The sequence below is a fragment of the Osmerus mordax genome, chromosome 28 (genome assembly GCF_038355195.1).
Source record: "Osmerus mordax isolate fOsmMor3 chromosome 28, fOsmMor3.pri, whole genome shotgun sequence".
NCBI lineage: Eukaryota > Metazoa > Chordata > Actinopteri > Osmeriformes > Osmeridae > Osmerus > Osmerus mordax.
In genome coordinates, this window is record NC_090077.1 from 2,596,038 (window position 1) to 2,614,495 (window position 18,458).

The window sequence follows — 18,458 nt, forward strand, 5'->3', positions numbered from 1 at the left end:
AGACTGCCTTATCTGCCTTCTGTAACTACTGCTAGTTCTGTACTGTCCTACTGGCTTCAGATATGACGTTTTGAGGACAATGACTCATCCTGTCTTGAGATAGTGAAGTCGTGACGCTTACTCAATCTCATTAACTTGACATGACTTGACAGAATTAAATAAAAGAGGTTTATAATCTCTTGGGAGTTTTGATGAATCATCTGTGACCGATGTTGATTTCCTCGCCCTCTGATCTCTCTCCCCCCCCCCCCAGGCACCATGCGCCCGGTCCACAGGAACTTCTACGAGCCGTCGTCGGCGCCGGGGAAGGGCGTGGTGTGGGAGTGGGAGAACGACGCCGGCTCCTGGACGGCGTACGACATGGAGATCTGCGTGACGATCCAGAACGCGTACGAGAAGCAGCACCCCTGGCTGGACCTCAGCTCGCTGGGCTTCTGCTACCTCGTTGACTTCAACTGCATGGCTCAGACCAACCGGCAGAGCCAGCGCAAACGCCGCCTGCGCCGCCGCATGGACCTGGCCTACCCCCTCATCATGGGCTCCATCCCCAAGTCCCAGTCGTGGCCGGTCGGCGCCAGCTCCGGCCAGCCCTGTTCCTGCCAGCAGTGCATTCTGGTCAACAGCACGCGGGCCGCCTCCAACGCCATCCTAGCGTCCCAGCGCCGCAAGCTGTACGGGGGGGCGTCGGGGGCGTCGGGGGCGCCGGGGACGCTCGCCGTGGTGCGGCAGAGCAACACCTTCGCCGGGACGTCCCTCTGGGCCCCGTCGTCCGGGGCGGGGAGCAACAACAACAACATCAGTGTGGGGGGAGGCCACGCCAAGCCCGAGCAGGTGCCGTTGCCCCTGTCCATGGCCAACTTCCCCTGCTCCCCCGCGCTGCCCTCCCTTCCGCACGCCCACGCCCACTCCCACGCCCACACCATCAACGGACAGAACAACCTGAACAGACCGGGCACTCAGCGCATTTCCATGGGCTCTGCCAGAGGAGCTATCCCGCCTGGGTAATTATGCCGTTTAGCTTAATTATGCCGTTTTATTTGATTTCAGGACTCGCTACGTACAAAGAAAATACAAATAACAACACGTGCGTCATGTGTTGCAGCTTTGTAGCGTTTGTATTTTAATGGTTGCGGCGTAAGAAAAGGAACCAGATTGAGGCAACAAAGAAAGACTATTGGGAGCAGGCTATTGTCTGGGACACAACCTTGCCTCACTGTGCATCAGCTTGCATATTGCATATGTGTCTGCTGCATTGTGTTCCATCACAGATCTCTCTCCTGTCTCTCTCTTTCTTTTCTTTCTTCTCTCTCTCTCGCTCTCTTTCACTCTCTCCGTTCTCTTCTCTCTTCAGCTCACTCTCTCCCTCTCTATTCTCTTCTCTCTATTCTCTCTCTATCTCTCTACTCCTCTCTCTCTACTCCTCTCTCTCTCTCTCTCTCTCTCTCTCTACTCCTCTCTCTCTACTCCTCTCTCTCTCTCTCTCTCTCTCTCTCTCTCTCTCTCTCTGTGTTCGGTGTGTCTGCTGATTTACAGCTCCTCTTGTTAACAGGGTGATCAATGACTCTGCAGAGGGAGGCAGGGTGTTCCTGGCTGCCCCGCTGCTCCAGCAGGCTCTCTGCCTGCCCTGCGACGAGGAGCTCTGCTCCATATCTGAGTCTCATACCTCGGCTGGCCTGGATAAGAAGCTTACGTTCAGGCTCCGGATAGCGGGTTTCCCTGCATGGTGCTTTTACTGTACTTTTATCGAATTCATTAGCGGTGGGGGTTAGCAATCCCCGGCTGTGGCAGCGATGTGATGGGTCGTTCTATACCAACAGCACTGAGCTGTGGTTCGCTTGCGGATTGATGGGTGGGTGTCGTTTCAGGGATATTGCGTGCGAGAGAACTACCCTTGTGTGTGTGTGTGTTTACGTGTAAAGCCGTGCTCTCGTGTAGCTGTGGCAACCCATTTGCCGTGGAGGCAGAGATACACTGGGGAGAGATGAATAATGAATCAAGGAAAAATGGGAGCTTCAGCATAGCGTTCCCGAGGAAAAGTAGTGTCTAGAGCAGTAACCGACACCTCGGTCCCTATCCTGCTTTTCTTTACTAAAATAAACCCTCTGGTGATCTGATTTGATTCCATTTCCCTCTCTCTGCTCATGGGGAGAGACACAGTTATGTTTGAATAATACTGTGGAGCGCGGAGGCCCGCGCCTGTCCTGTCCTACTTCTGTTGGATTGGGAGGGAATGCAGGGCGCCTCGTAGCACTGGACTGTTCCAATCACTGGATAGATGGCAGCCGGATTTTGCTCTGGGTGTACTTCATTGTGTGCAATAGCCTGGTGTGTGCGTGTGATTGTGTGTGTGTGTGTGTGTGAGAAAGAGAGACAGCGAGAAACAGAGAGGCTGAACATGAAAGAAAAAGTGAGAAGAGGTAGACCTGAGAGAAAAGGTGGGGATTTATACGTGACAAAACCCTGCGGTACGAGGGCTGGAGCGCCCGTGTCTCACCGTGTCTGGCGGGCGAGGAGGAGCGTGAGAGAAACAGAGAAAGAGAGATAAAGACTCGAGAGAACTGAAGAGAGGGGTTGAGGCGCAGAGCGGTTCCCAGGCGAGTGGCTGTGTACACAGGATGAGTGTGGTGAACTTAAGCAGGACACACAAGCCAATGAACACAGTGCCACAGACCCAACACGTGCACACCCTCACACAACACATTCCCACGAGCACGTTGCAGACAGAAAACAACAGAATCCACGCAGAATGAAAACATTTCCAGCGAGTCTGCTTGTCACATCTACAACCCAATAGTGTTGATTACATCGACAATAAACACCTCACAAACAATATTTATCTTTAACGAGCACACTGAGCACATCTCAGTAAATATGAAAAAAATTACTTTAAGGGTAAGTACATGTACAGTCAACAACGTGACCTGCCTTAACCAGTAATGAGATAGGCGGTAGAATTACCTTGTTTTTCTCAGAGTGGGTGGATAAGGTCTGCTAGGTCTCAGTTCCCACCCACACACCCCTTGTTACCTACCGCCCCAATGTGGTTATCACAGGATGTGGTCTTTGGTCTAGTTCTGGATTCACACTAGCAGCCCTCTGGTAGTGAGGTCTGTGACTAACGCTTCGGCGTCCGGGCATTACAACATAGCACCACCTGCTGGTGGGAGTTTACACAACATCCTGCTGTCGTTTTGCTTTAGCCACACACTGTAGGGGGCATAACCAACAAATCATTCTTGATTTACTACTGCTTTTGAAATCAAGTCAAAATGTAGTTTGTTTATTAATGTATTCATTATTAGTACTATTCGCAAATCACATATGCATGAAGCACTGTTTTGCTGTTTCAATTCCAGTGATCTGTGTGGGCTCCCTCTGAGTATTTAGTGTTGAAAGCTGTGGCTGCAGTTGGTCTGAGCTGCCAGTTGGATGTTCAAGGACAAAGAGGCAGCTGTCAAGTGGGGTTTTTGGTCATTTTTCACTTCAGGCCAAACCACTTCCTCCTTCTCTACTTCCTCCACACACTTCCTCCTTCTCTACTACATATTTACATAGTCATGTAAATATGCTCTTATCCAGAGCGACTTACAGTAAGTACAGGGACATTACCCCCGAGGCAAGTAGGGTGAAATGCTTTGCCCAAGGACACAACGTAATTTGACACAGCCGGGAATCGAACTGGCAACCTTCAGATTACTAGCCCTCTCTACTTCCTGCACACACTTCCTCCTTCTCTACTTCCTCCACACACTTCCTCGTTCGAGAACACAGAGACACTCACAGAATCCCAACTCGCAGACAGGAAACGCCTGTTATTCTGTCTCTGCACAACCAATGGAAGATGGAACCCGAGGAGGAGGACGAGGGGTAAGAGAGATCCTTTCTATGGTACTTATGAGGAGGGTGAAGAGGATGCTGGGCTGCACCCGAGGTCCTCAGCACAGCCTCTGTTTACATGCGCGTGTCTCCTTGTGATAACCTTCCTATTGTCCCGGGGGTCTTAATTACCCAAAAGCATATCTAGAATATATATAATATAATCTAAGAAAATAATATGAAACATTGATCGTACCACATGGCCTCCGACGTAGCTTCCTAAAATGACCCCATGAATGGACATTTGGGGAATACAAAAGGCCTATTGTCTTATAATGATAGACGCTGTCCATCTGAGAACCTTCCCTATCAAGGTCAAAGGTGAGATTAGATTGAGATCTGCTCTTGTCTTTATTAATTTGAATGTGTATGTTAATTTCGATGTGGAAAAGAGCAATAACTTATAGATTTTGAAATCAGTCTTGAAATCGACTTGGTTGATGTCAAGCAAAAAAAGAGAAAAATCTATTGGTCTCGAGGTCATAGTTACCCAAAGGTAATAGCTGTCAGTATTCCTTAAAACAACAAGGGTTGAGATTATTAAAGATGCAAGCCTGTCCTATCCTTGTACCCAAGGGCTATCTTGTGAGAGAAGGGAAGTAGGGATTATGAGTCTGGTATGGACTACAGCTTCAGTCCGCTCTGCCTTCCATTAAATAGAATTAAACAGAGATAACTGAATAAATCATGAGGACATGTGCGGACCCAACTAACACAAATTAGAAATGCCTGGTGTCATTATTGCTTACTTTATTTTTTGCCAGTTTAGCAAAGTGCTTTACCCCTGTTTCCCGCCCCTAGCTAAGCCTGGGGCAGGGGCTAGCTCTGGTTCTCTCCCCCCGCATAAATATACGATTAAGCACTTTTTTAGTTTTCTGTATTTTGCTCCTCTTTTTCTCAATTTCTCGCTCGCTCGCTCCCCCCCACCCTCTCTCTCTCTCTCTCTGTTTCTGTCTCTGTCTCTCTCTCTGTCTCTCTTTAGATCTGCTCCTGTCTTTATGGTGCATGATAAACAGATGAGGAGATATTAGACCTCCGTCAGCACTTCTCTAACTGGGGCCTAATTTGGTTTCTGTATCTGGAGAGAATCACGTTGCTCTCAGCCTGATTAAGTCTTTCTCCAGTCAGGCCTGAGAGGCAGTCAGGCCTGAGAGGCAGTCAGGGCGAGAGAAAGAGAGAGAGAGAGTGAGTGAGTGAGTGAGTGAGTGAGTGAGAGAGAGAGAGAGAGAGAGAGAGAGAGAGAGAGAGAGAGGGAGGGAGGGAGGGAGGGAGGGAGGGAGGGAGGGAGGGAGGGAGGGAGGGAGGGAGGGAGGGAGGGAGGGAGGGAGGGAGGGAGGGAGGGAGGGAGGGAGGGAGGGAGAAGAGAGGAGACAGGACAGAGAAAAAGGAAAGTGATCAGGTTTGACAGAGCGACAGATGACGAGGTCATCTGGGTCTATGCTGGCTCATTGAATTAGCTTGAACCACCTTGGTTCCACGATCACACTTCTCACACACCGCAAGCGGCACGGTTACTCCCTTACAATACGTTCTTACTGAAACCTATTCCAAGTGCATTTATACCCCCAACTCGTACAGTGCCTACAGTACATGACTTAAGAGATAATGTGTCGGATAGACAGTGAGAAGTCTGCGTGGAGATGTTACTCAGTGATAGTCTTAATAAGCCAGGCTGCAGCCAGAGGGCGTTTGTGTGTGTGCGCGTGTGTGCGCGCGCGCGTGTGTGTGTGTGTGTGTGCGCGTGTGTGTGTGTGTGTGTGCGGCGGAGATGTGGGTCAGAAGATGTGAGCAGCGTCCCGATGCATGAGCCCCAGCCGATAGCACAGCGGCAGGAAGTCCGTGGTCAGGCCCCAGAGACCGCCACGGCTCTGAACCAGGTCAACAATAAAGAGCTTAGCAGAGCACCGGGGAGAAGCAACACAACAGGCCTTCTGCATGTAATACTGTGGAGAAACACGTTTGTTGGCGGGTACTCTTTTTTTTGGGGGGGAGGGGGTTGTGATGTGATGTGGCAATAAATGAGGCCCTTTTATGGTTGCGTGATTCTCGTGTGCACCAGGAACTAATATGGTGCGATGTGCTCTGGAGGGCCTTTGTAGAATGGGAATGACAAAGTAAGCAGCTCATGAATAGCAATGAGGGGTGCATTTCCGAGCAAATCTCTGAGATGTTACACGTTGGCCACGGTCGGATTTATGGCGCGGCGTGCGTAAACTGGATGTGTGTTGTTTTTTCCGGATGGGAACTACTTGTAGGATCCCGCACAACCGCCATGAAAAGCCTGAATTATACATGTTTCAATAGGGAGGCGCTAATCTCACTAGCGGCATGTAGACCTTGATTTGATTCGAGATAAAAGCATGTTTGAATAAAAGGAGGAATCCAATGAAGACACACTTGCTTGTCTGCCTAAGCTGATGAGCCACGCTGATACGTTTCCGTTTAGTCAGTTATCTTCCGCTAAGATGGGGGCGTCACGCCGCAGTGACAGAGCATGTCCCTGTCCCCGCGTGACCTGCATCGACCACACGAGCGCCCGGCGGGCCCCTCCGCTTGCCTCTCCCTGGCCACAGTAAAGCGCTCTCCCTCCTATCTCCCTCTGCCCCACACCGACCGCGTATCGCCACTTCCCGTGAGAGGGGAGATAAGGCGGATCAGACCGGCAGCACTCGCGTCGCCGTGGTGCGCGTGCGGAGCTCTGCTAGCACGGAAACAAAGGGCTTATCAAAGCAGTCTCTCGTGGGGGGGGGATTTGTGAGGGAACTGAGAAGCTACTGGTCTGAGGCATTGCCTCACTGAGGCACTGCCCGGTCACTGAGAACAAGGGGCATGGCGCTGATTAAAGTGGAGCACACACACTCTCTCACACACACACACACTCACTTACACACACTCTCTCCCATACACACACACACACTCACATACACGCACACACTCTCACATACACACACACTGAGTCGCATTTCAAACCATGAAGGTATTGGCTGCCTATGCAATGTTATTTCACACTATGTTATCCAAGTCTTATCAACTCTGCTAATCAATCGCACGGCTGAAAGTCACGGGCCACACTCACGTTGGAACCGTCCGCTCTGTGTCGCAAGCGTGTCTATCTATCTGTCTGTCTCTCTGTCTGTCTCTGTCTGTCTGTCTCTCTGTCTGTCTCTCTGTCTGTCTGTCTGTCTGTTTCTCTGTCTGTCTGTCTGTCTCTCTGTCTGTCTGTTTGCACGTGGGTGTTGCAGTATCTGCAGAAGTGTAGCCTGCATTCTCCCATCTCTAACCTTGTCTCCCCTGACAGCTGACCTTCCTCTGCAGCCCTGCAGGCCATATTGTGGAGGGAGGGGGGGGGGTCTGAGGTTCATTCTTTGAAAAGGGACCAACACACCATAATGACCTGTGTGAAGGGTGCAAATGCAGCTCTCTCTCTCTCTCTGTCTCTGGTTTCCTGTTGTTGTAGAGGTCTTTGAGTGTAAACACGTCAAGTGTCTTTGTGCTCTGTGTGGAGTGTGCCTGCTCTCAAAGTGTCATTCTAAATCAAGCCCAGCTGAAGCGGTTTGTCTCATCTCATCTTTGCATGTCAGTGCGCGTGCGTGCGCGCGCGTGCCTGCGAGTCACGTGACCGTGCACTTGGCTGTCTTTTGATGACATTCTACTGTGTATTGTTCTTCTGCTTGCTGTCAGACGTGAGAGGATGTTGTTGCTGTATCATTGGATTTGATGGGAATCGTGCTGGTATGACACTGAACTCTTCATCTTGTCTTCTCCTCAGGGTTCCTGCTCTCCCTGTTAAGAACCTGACGGGCTCTGGAGCTGTTCACCCTGCACTAGCTGGTCAGTGTAGCTGCTGGAAATTACCATGCCTCTTCACAGCACTGGACACATAAAACCCATTACTACTGATCATTGCAGTGACTAAATTAGTCGAATATATCAGTCAATATATCAATTGTCCAAGACTAACAAAAACTAAATTGCCACACTCTCCTCATCAATATCAATTATTTGTAATCCTCAATTCCTGTTTTCCTTCCTCATGTGTGTGTTTTTGTGTGTTCCTCGTGGCTCAGGCATGACAGGTATCCTGATGTGTGCGGCAGGTCTGCCTGTGTGCCTGACCCGGGCTCCTAAGCCCATCCTGCACCCCCCGCCCATCAACAAGAGCGACATGAAGCCTGTACCAGGGGTGAACGGCATCTGCCGCAAGACCAAGAAGAAACACCTCCGGAGAGGTAGGGAGGGCTGGAGGGATGAGGGAGGGAGGGAGGGCTGGAGGGATGAGGGAGGGAGGGAGGGCTGGAGGGATGAGGGAGGGCTGGAGGGAGGGAGGGCTGGAGGGATGAGGGAGGGAGGGAGGGCTGGAGGGATGAGGGAGGGCTGGAGGGATGAGGGAGGGCTGGAGGGATGAGGGAGGGAGGGAGGGCTGGAGGGATGAGGGAGGGAGGGAGGGCTGGAGGGATGAGGGAGGGCTGGAGGGAGGGAGGGCTGGAGGGATGAGGGAGGGAGGGAGGGCTGGAGGGATGAGGGAGGGAGGGAGGGATGAGGGAGGGATGGAGGGCTGGAGGGATGAGGGAGGGCTGGAGGGAGGGAGGGAGGGCTGGAGGGAGGGAGGGACAAGAGGAGGGTTTAGATGGAGGAAGGGGAGAAGAGGAGAAACATGGGTGGAGATGAAAGGAGAAGACGTCCCTCTGTCAGATGTGACAGGGTGACTCTACATATTCAGTCAAGTCAACGTATGCACGGGCTCAACTTTGAGATGAAGCCAGGCGATCCGAAACCACTTCGCCCAGGAGAAAACAGCTAGCCAAAGCCCGGCTGATGACGGGGGTGTCTGACTGGAGCTGTGAGGCTGGAGCAGAAATAGCGGCTGGTCAATGGATACCATGGAAACCATAGTGGGCCTAGGGGGAGTTTAGGCTGTCATTGATCAGGGATGCTTTCTCCAGCCAGTCACCCTGCCCCCCCTCTCCCTCCGCCTCTGCATGGAGACTCAGACACGGACCCAGACAAGGGAGCTGGGACAGGAGAGATTGATAGATGGATTGCTGCCAAATGTGTTTTCAATGACACAGCAGCCTGTAAAAAAAAGGGGAAGAGAGGGAGAGGAGAGGGAGAGAAAGGGAGGATGGGGTGATGGAAGGAGGAGAGACCTGGGGTCGTTCTTTTCCTTCCTGCTCCTCCTAAACAGTCCAGAGGAGCCTTTGATCCAGCTAATGTAGCCATCAAAGGGCAACAGCAGAAAATGCATAATTCAGTCCTCCTCTCTACTTGTCTATTCTTTCTGTCTCTTCGGCCTCTCTCGTCAAATCATCCTCTCTTCCTCCCAGACTCTCTCCCTCTCCCTCTCCCTCTCACCGCCTCTCCCTTGCGCTTCCTCAAATGAACAAACAACAGGCGCCGGGGGGGGGGGGGGGGTGGGCTGTGTGCGAGCGTATTAGGGGTGTAAGCTGTGGGCGCTCTCGTCCTCTCTGGCCCTGCTCCTACAGTGGGATCAGCACCATGTGCAGGGCTGGTCTCTGTGCGTCTGTCTGAAGGTGACCCTCCTCCTCCTCAGCGCCGCGCGCTGCACGCACACACACTCTTATGGACTGGTCTCATCCGTCTCAAGGAACGCTGCAGTCACAGTGTGCTCCGGAGCCAGAGTTGTGATTATCTTAGCCCCTCTAATGAGGTGCACCGCAACGGGATACATTTGCAGATGGGGATTTTGTACTGGAGTGTTGAGGGGAAAAAAAGAGATTCGGCCTTTTCTCCCTATTTTTTTTTATTGCGTAAGAACCGTGTGCATATATTAACTGTTTCCCCGTATCCTCATGAATATTACTGGTGTGTGCGGGTGCATGTGTGTGTGCGTGTGTGTGTGCGTGTGTGTGTGCATGTGTGTGCATGTGTGTGTGCATGCGTTGCGTTTGATCCCCCTCTCTTCAACGTCGTGTTTTGATTCCAAGGAAAAAACCCTGAGGAGGTGGTGCGGAGATACACGGAGAAGATAAAAGTAGTCCCAGATGAGGTACGAAAAAAGGGTGCACAGACACACACACACACACACACAGACACACAGACACACACAGACACACACACACAGGCACACACGATCTGCGTGCGGTAGGAACAATAATAATATGGAATCATGTTCTCGTATGTATGCCCCCTCCCCCCCTCCCCCTCCCTCCCCACCTCCCCTAGGACTGTACCATCTGCATGGAGAGGCTGGTGATGTCATCTGGGTATGAGGGGGTCCTGCAGCACAAAGGCATCAAGCCAGAGCTGGTGGGCAAGCTTGGCAAGTGTGCCCACATGTACCATCTGCTGTGCCTGGTGGCCATGTACAACAATGGCAATAAGGTGAGGACGCGCGTGCATGCCAGAGCTTGTTATAGAGCCGTGATATAATAGCAGCTTGTTAGATCGGAACTATACATCCTATTCATCCAGAATATCTGATGGGATTGGGACTGGATTATGCAAGATTAGTTGCGGAATGAGTTCATTGCTAGGAGGGTCCTACTTTAGTTTTAGCTCATCATTTGTCATAAATAGGATTTTGTCATGAGTCAATTTAAGATTAGTAAATAGACTTTTGTAATACAGATATTAACTATAAATATTCTAGTCTTAAAGTGTGACAAAGAACACGAGCCACCTAACAGATTAGAATCCTGATAAAAAACCTCCAAAGAGCTATTCTAAACTGATGTTCCGTGTGCATCCACCCAGGACGGCAGCCTGCAGTGCCCCACGTGTAAGGCCATCTACGGGGAGAAGACGGGCACCCAACCCCCTGGGAAGATGGAGTACCACGTCATCCCCCACTGCCTGCCCGGCTACCCAGAGGCCACGACCATCCGCATTGTCTACGACATTCCTGCTGGCATCCAGGTCTGCGCCGCCTCGCTTCGCAGCCCCCATGAGCACCCCCCCCCCCCCCCCCCCCCCCGGCCGTGGCGCAGGGTCAGACACGTCCACCTGCCACGCTCTGGCTGGAGAGAGTTGTTGATGATGAGGGCTTTGTGTCGCCGAGGCCCCTGGAGGGCTCTAAAACAGCGCTGCACACTCAGAACTACAGAACGTTTGAGCTCCTTGCAGGGGAAGGGGGCGGGGGTGGGTGTCAGAGGAGAGGGGGGGCTGGGCAGGCAAGCAGGCAGGAGGCGGGGGCAGGAGACGGGGGCAGGAGACGGGGGCAGGAGACAGGAGAGGGCTGCATATTTCATCTTGACTGCAGAGCTGAGCTTTAATAGAGTCAATAAACTGACCTTTACACCAGAGGAACAGAGCAGGTCTCCCTGGGGAGAGTAGCTGGCTCTGTCTGTCCACTCCATGCTGCAGCACAGCATGTCATAGAGCAGTCAGTGGGTCCTAGCCCGCATACTCTCTCTCTCTCTCTCTCTCTCTCTCTCTCTCTATTCCTCCCTCTTTCACTCTCTCCCTTTCTCTTTACCTTGTTCTCTCTGTAAACATGAATTCTCTCGGCTTCGAAAAGTGAATATATCTAACTGATATAGCTCCAGGCATATTCAGGTTCAGTTTCTCATTTGATTAAATAGAAGAAAAGAATGCTGAGCGGTGAAGCACTTAACCTCCAAATAAATACTTGACAGAGAGAACGTCACAGTCCAGAACAATCGGACTGGTCCGTAGGGAGCTGTTGACATTTGAGTGCTCCCCTCCCAACCATCAAACTGAAACAGAAAGAGAAGCGTTGTGACTGTGTTTTGGTTTGTGTGCCATTCTTCCTCAGACCACCGAGCACCCCAGCCCAGGGAAGAAGTTCAGCGCCCGGGGTTTTCCACGCCACTGCTACCTTCCCGACAACGACAAAGGCCGGAAGGTAAGATCGATGTGGGACGCTTTGACTAGGATACACTACTCTGATTAGTCAAGAACATATTAATCAAGGACATTTATGAGGAATTCCCACTGAAGTACTCAATCGATCCAAAACGGTTTGACGAATGGTTCAGACTGATTGTAGTTTTCGATTGTGTTTACTTTTGGACCTGTTTGGTCGAATTTTCCGTGAAATAAAGTGTCGAATCCCAAAACGTTCTTCTGAAATGTCTGCGTGTGAAATGTAGACAAACTTGGATGTATCGAACATGAAAGGTAACCGGGATTATGACTAACCGCTCTCACTCTCCCCTCCCCCCCTTCCCCCTCCCTCTCACTCTTCCCTTCTCCCACCCCCTCCTCCCTCCTGCCTTCCCCCCCAACCCCTTTCCCCCGTCCCTCTCACTCTCCCCTCATCCCTCCGCCACCCGTCCCTCTCACTCTCCCCTCATCCCCCCTCCCTCTCACTCTCCCCTCCTCCCTCCCCCTCCTCCCCCCCCCCTCCCTCCCTCCCCACCAGGTCCTGAAGCTCCTGATCAGGGCGTGGGACCGCCGCCTCATCTTCACCATCGGCACGTCCAGCACCACGGGAGAGTCAGACACGGTGGTGTGGAACGAGATCCACCACAAAACCGAGTTCGGCTCCAACCTGACAGGCCACGGCTACCCCGACCCCAAGTACCTGGACAACGTTCTGACGGAGCTCTCCGCTCAGGGCGTGGGAGAGGACAACCTGAAGGACTGAGGGGTGGCGTGGGGAGAGTCACCCCAGAGGAGCATCCTTACCCATAACCCCCTTCTCCCTCCCAGCAAGGGGCTGGCCGTCTGCATGATGGGTCGTCATCCAACAGGGAACTGTCTGTAACTCCCAAACACTCAAACCAAACAGATGTGTAGGCATACGACCAAAAGAAAAACAGCCAGTGACACGGTTGTGATCATTGTCATGGTTCAGTAACACTGTTTTTGCATATACCCAAATATGGTAACACTGGTCAACTGCTGTCTCTTTGTCCATGCCTTGAGGAGGTTTATTCTTGCCAAATTTTCAATCTAATAGGATAAAGGTATATATAGAAAAAATAGATTTAGTTGAAATGTGTTGAGATGGGATTTGATGAGGAGCGTAGGACAATGAAGGAGATGTATTTGAGAATGCTTTTTGAAATGTATTTGACAGTCACATGTTTTGGAGTGACATGTTGACCTAAATGTTGGATTTGAATGTTGACCGCGTATCTGCCATTTTTAAGACAGTTGGTTTGGGATCCTGAAACCGTATCAAAGTTTAGTTTATGGAATGTTCATCTAAAAGATTAAGAAATTGTGTTGTATTTTGTGGTTGGTCATTGTTTAGAAAACTTCAGGAAATTGTCAATATGCAGAAAGTATTTAAATTTTAAATGGTTGGCTTTTGCCGAGTTTAGATTCTCAAATTCACACCAATCCAAACCAGGTCTTTGTTGTGGTTGTTCAAGGATTTGGTTGTGTTTTTCTTTTTTTAAAGGAGAGGCCTTTTGGCATGATTTAATACATCCCAACATGCTGTACTTCTAAGGCGACCCTGAGGAGCGAACAAGCACCTCTGATTGGCTCTCCCCAAAGCAAGCAGACAGCTGGCATTCAGCCAGGCTGTCAAACCAAGGCTTCAACTGCATGATCCTGACTGAGAGATACAGATGAGATATGGTGTCTTGCCCTAAACGTTTATTTTCATGGGGTACCTTGAAGAGTATCGTTCAAAGCGGGCGTGAAATAGGTTAAGCAAGCGTCTCACCGGCCAGTCAGATGCTTGTTAAAAACTTCGGGAGAGTGTTAAAGCTGAGGCAAGCAGACAGGACTCGTAACACTGCAAGGTGAAACCCATTTGTTTTGTTGACACACTGATGATGCTGACCTCTCTGAATAAAGCCTGCCTTATTAACCTCCCTGTGGAGGAGGCTGGGACGCTGGCATGATCCATCACACTCCCTACACGTGTGTGTGTGTGTGCGTGTGCCCCCGCTGTAGCGTTAACAAGCTCTGCCTTAGTCCTTGAGCGGAGAAACCAAACATGTTTCTCAGTTGAGCGTCCACATCCTCCTTTGAGAGCAAGCGTCTCCTAAGAGATCCATCATGGACAGAGTTGCCCTCGCGTACAGTCCTCTGATCTACGAGCCCTGGGCAGGCTGGAGCAGGCGGGCACGGCCCTGTCGAGCACCTCTGGTGCTGCGACCCTCTGCTCAAGGGCCATCCCAGTCCTCCCCCCCCTCACTGAAGGGCGCTAGGTGTGATTTTGAGGTACGAGTCCTTGCCTGTCCCTCCTCAGCCAAGCAGCAGCTTGCTGGCCTGAGAGAGCTGGGTTTGTTGTTGACAAAGTACAGGATGCTGATGATGTTGCTCTGGGAACAGTGGCTCCTTTCTGCTCTCTCCTCCCACAGGATCCGATCAGACCAGAGGCTCGTTAGCTTACCCGTTTCCGATGGTCCTGGTTGGACGGTATATCTTACGACGTTGCTTGTCCTGTGTCGTGTACAGTTTGTGATGCAGCTTAATTCTCTTCTCCGGATATTGTACATTTTCGTGGGCGGAGGTGTTGCTGGTAATCCTGAAGGGGTTGGTGTGGAAGTTTGTTGAAAAGCTGCCCACCCCTGTGAGATCGATCTTTCGGATGCTTTTGAAAACTTTGGACTGAATCCTGGTCTTCCGTAGCACTTTGAGGCAGCAGTTTTCTTTAATCAATCCTTTCATTTTAGGAAGATGTCTTTAACTGTATTGGCTACAATATCTGCTGTTTTTTATGTTGATGTTTATAAACTGTCTTGTACCGCTTTAAAATATACTATATCCACATTTGCAGATGTGAGAAACCTTTAAATTTAAGCTCATTTTGAGTCATATGGTGTAAGTTTAATTTATTTTTATACTCTTCTATATAAGGAAAATATAAACACACACTCTACTTGCCCACATATCTATAAACACAGGCACATGATAAACATGAAATACATAAAATCTGGCAAAGAAGAATTTGCCAGGATGTCAGGGACTGTTGAAATATGTATGCCATGTTATGAAGTTCTTATATTACCAGTAGTCTCATTGTTGCAGGTGTTGTTACCTTGATGTAGAACTTGTGTAGTTGACCCCCTGAAAGGGATTCCAGTAAGTACGGTGAGTGTCTCTTTTTCATTGGCTGGGGGGCATTTAACAGCATGATTTTGGCCAATCCCCATGTAGAGACCCCGGGAACCTGAAGGGGGAAAACCACCATTTGTTTCTGTCCTATTCTAAGCTTGTGAGAGTCAAACAAAGGTAACTCAGCCTGCTCCATTTGAATGTTTACTTTCTCTTTTCAAGCTTTTTGTCGTCACTCTCTTGAATGGGAATTTAGGAAAGAAATGCTTCCAGTCTTTATCAGGGATATTTTCTCCATTTTAAGTGAGGCATATTGAATTGAGTTGTACAGATACAGCTTGCTTGATCAATCTTTTTCCCCCCCATGTCTTACGTATTCGAAATGTTGTGTGTCAGTGATAGGAATAGAATACTTCAGGATGCAAACCATCTTGGCTTTTCAGGTGTGTACTTTCAGGAGAGTTTCAGAAGGACACAAGGTGTTGCTGTCTGTTTTTTGGAGAAAAAAGAAGAGGACTGGAGTTTATGCAATTATATATCAGAGTAAACTAATAGATACTTGTGTGTAGCAAGAAAGGTCCATTGGGGATGTGAGTGTCGGTGTGTAGTTTTGCGTGAGGTGTCTACCTCACAGTCATGACCAAGGGGGGAACACGAATCCATCGGCTTTATCTACAGAAGACATATTTTGGGTGTCTATTCTGTTTGGGTTCGACCAAACATTCACATAACATTGATATATTATGATAATCAAGAAAACAATACTTTCCATATTTTACACACTGTATTTTTTTAAGCTGAGGGACATGAGGTAGATTGACTTGTAAAGTTGCAAGTTGTCTTTTCACGTACAAAACAAACTTAACAGTAATGCTTGTAAGCTACACCACATATTAAACTAATTTGTATACTCTGTTCCAACATTTTCTGTGTTTATGTTTAGTTTGAGGATGCGTTTGTGTCTCATTGGGACCATTTGTCTATTTTGCAAAAATGACTGCTTGAGAGATTTAGACTTTCATTCACTAACGACACAATAACATCTTCAATGAAGTCCATATTTAGCAAGATGTCTACCTGTGCTGTAAACAATACTGCTGACAATGCAAAATGCAAAACGTGGTGTGTGGCTATGTTATTGAGTCAATAGGAATGGCATCAAGGTGTTTCCTGGTTTCACTGTCACTGTGGACATGTTTTCTCTCCTGATGGAGAGAAGTTGGATTAGAGGGATGAGAGTGAGACAGCGCTTGGCTGCTTTTCCATCTCCTCAAGTTTCGTTCTTTGAATACATGCTATCTTTTACATTTTAACTGCGATTCTTTCCACTGGCAAACGTGTCAAGTCATGTGGCCATTTTAAACGTCCATTTTCTCTTCATAAGCATACATATTGCTCTTTTTAAAAAAAATCACAAAGAGAAATGGAGGCAAACAGATTAAAAACTAAAGGAAAGGATATGGAGAGATATTGTTAAAACTATAAAGGGCTTCTTAATCTATCAGTCTTTATTGAATTGTGATGACCTTGTTGCATGTTTGTGTGTTTCCTGTGAACAATAAATGTGCCCTTAACTGGGTGTCTGTTTGACCTTGTATCTCTTCCTCCTCTCCTTTCTTACTTTACCCACAATGCCCTTCTTCAAGCTCCTCCAGCCCTCCCTATCCTGAACCATCCCTGCACCCCGAGTCTCGTTACGTGGATATAAACGAGCTTTGCAGGAGCTGTGGAGAGCGGCCGAAACCGTTTTCACCGGCAGTAAATTTGCTTTATGGTCATTTTCTGTCGGTGGCTGCTGAATGTCGGTGCCGTGTGAGGAGAGATGGGGGGGTATGGTCTGCTCTCAAGCGGCCGCGCTGCATACTAACACGAGGCCTCCAGCCTTCCTCTCGAGGCCCAGAGAGAGGGTCAGATCGGGGGCCTGTCGTGAAGAGTCTGTCACGGGGCTGCCCCTCCCCCCTCCCCCTCCTCAAGCGCTCCTCTCCTCATCGCCCACCTCCGTCGCTAATGACGGCGTTAATGAGGGAGTCTCCGCCGCCCCCGAGGCAGGTGCGTCTCATTAGCATTTTAATAAGGTTAGGAAGTAAAACTGCTGCGCAACACATTTGACTCGTTTTCTTAAATATTCGTCTAATATCAAAGGAACGAACCCATGCCTCTCAGGGACACTCTGAATGGATCATATTTAACATGATTTATCTGGTCGGAGTCCTAAGGGATGTTCAGGTTTGTTCATGGAGCTCAGATTAGTTTTCAGTGGCGAGAGGGAAACTCAGAGGAGGCTAGTGGAATGTGGCACGACTATAATGAGATCCCAAGTCTTTTGAATAAGTCGTCTGTGACCACACACAGCCAGGGCTTCCAATTCACCTCCAGTCTTTCATGGAGATGGACTGAAATAGGAGGGAATGATCCTCAACTGACTCTTTAACTCCAGTTACTGTATCCCTTGTCTGGCTGCCTGAGCTGAATAGTTTATCCATCGTCTAATCATGAACACAAAAGCAAAAGCAAAATGACACAGGTGTTTAGAGTTCAATAAGGTTCACAGTGATATTGATTCTGGAACAATCCACTCTGAACATGCAGTCAGTTTCTGCCAGCAATACAAAATAGAGGCTCATTTTCAAAATTACAGCTTTCTTTCATGAAATAACAAGGTCACAATCAACAATCAATTTTGCTTCAGATAGTCATTTACCTCTTAGTTCCACCGCCCGCTGGCAGGCTGTTGAATTGTTAAGTACTAAACTATGAAATGCACAAAATATATTTTTTAATTGGTACACATGCCATCAGTGGAAAGCTATGATCCTTGTGATTCTATTTATATAAACCGTTTCAAGATCGAGTCGCAACAGCAGGTACAATCAATGTCTTTTCCGACCACCAACATGTCAACAAACCGAAAGAAAACAGAGACAACTCACCCAGTTACACCGTTGTCCAGTTTCCAAAGGTCCAAACGATCCAATCAAGTCAAATATATAGACCAAAAGGACTCTTGTTGCATCATTCTAAAGTGGTGGCCTTTTGCGCTGTAGTCCTCCATGTAAACTATGTTCTAACTTAAGTTCAGATGTAAACATCCCTGACGTCTCGGTCTCAAAATGTCCACTGCACTCTGACCTTTGGATTGACACCTCATTTGACCCAATAGGAGCTATCCTGTCCTGTCCAAAGCCTTCAACAGCCATCCAGTACCTTGTCAGAAGAAGAAGCCCCCCAATCAACCCTAACTTCGGAGTGTCACCTTTCAAAAGAGACCACAAGCACTCATGTACTCCAAATTGTTCAAGAACATGCTTTCAATTTACTTTGGGTATGCCTTGTTTAGACTTAGTATGCTAATTTGACAGGATTGTTTGTTTGTCGATTGCAGCTGAGGTAAACAATACGCTGAAACAAAATGAAAAGTAAAGGCAAAAAAACGCACTGTTGGAAACACATTTGAATATAATAACTTGTTACATCTTTACATTTCTATTACAACTCTAAGTTCATTAAAGCGTCATTCCACACAGAAAAAGTATATATTTTTAAATACAGTATGTTCTAAGAAACATCTTGTAAAACATCACGTCAACTATAAAATATGTATCCTGTAGACTTGAGAAGAGAAGGGTTTGACATGGCAGAAA

At 48.9% G+C, this 18,458-nt stretch overlaps 1 protein-coding gene across 2 annotated transcripts in view; it reads left to right on the forward strand.

Moving 5' to 3' along the window:
* dtx1 (deltex 1, E3 ubiquitin ligase) overlaps positions 1-16,405 on the forward strand; it is a 33,086-nt gene extending 16,681 nt beyond the window's left edge. For both annotated transcript variants that reach the window (XM_067231263.1, XM_067231262.1), the window contains exons 3-10: positions 254-1,001; positions 7,646-7,707; positions 7,944-8,105; positions 9,822-9,883; positions 10,060-10,218; positions 10,591-10,752; positions 11,612-11,701; positions 12,221-16,405. In XM_067231263.1, the coding sequence (XP_067087364.1) occupies positions 254-1,001; positions 7,646-7,707; positions 7,944-8,105; positions 9,822-9,883; positions 10,060-10,218; positions 10,591-10,752; positions 11,612-11,701; positions 12,221-12,445 (1,670 nt within the window). In that variant the 3' untranslated portion in view covers positions 12,446-16,405. The remainder of the gene's footprint in view (positions 1-253; positions 1,002-7,645; positions 7,708-7,943; positions 8,106-9,821; positions 9,884-10,059; positions 10,219-10,590; positions 10,753-11,611; positions 11,702-12,220) is intronic.
* The last annotated feature ends 2,053 nt before the right edge of the window (positions 16,406-18,458 follow it).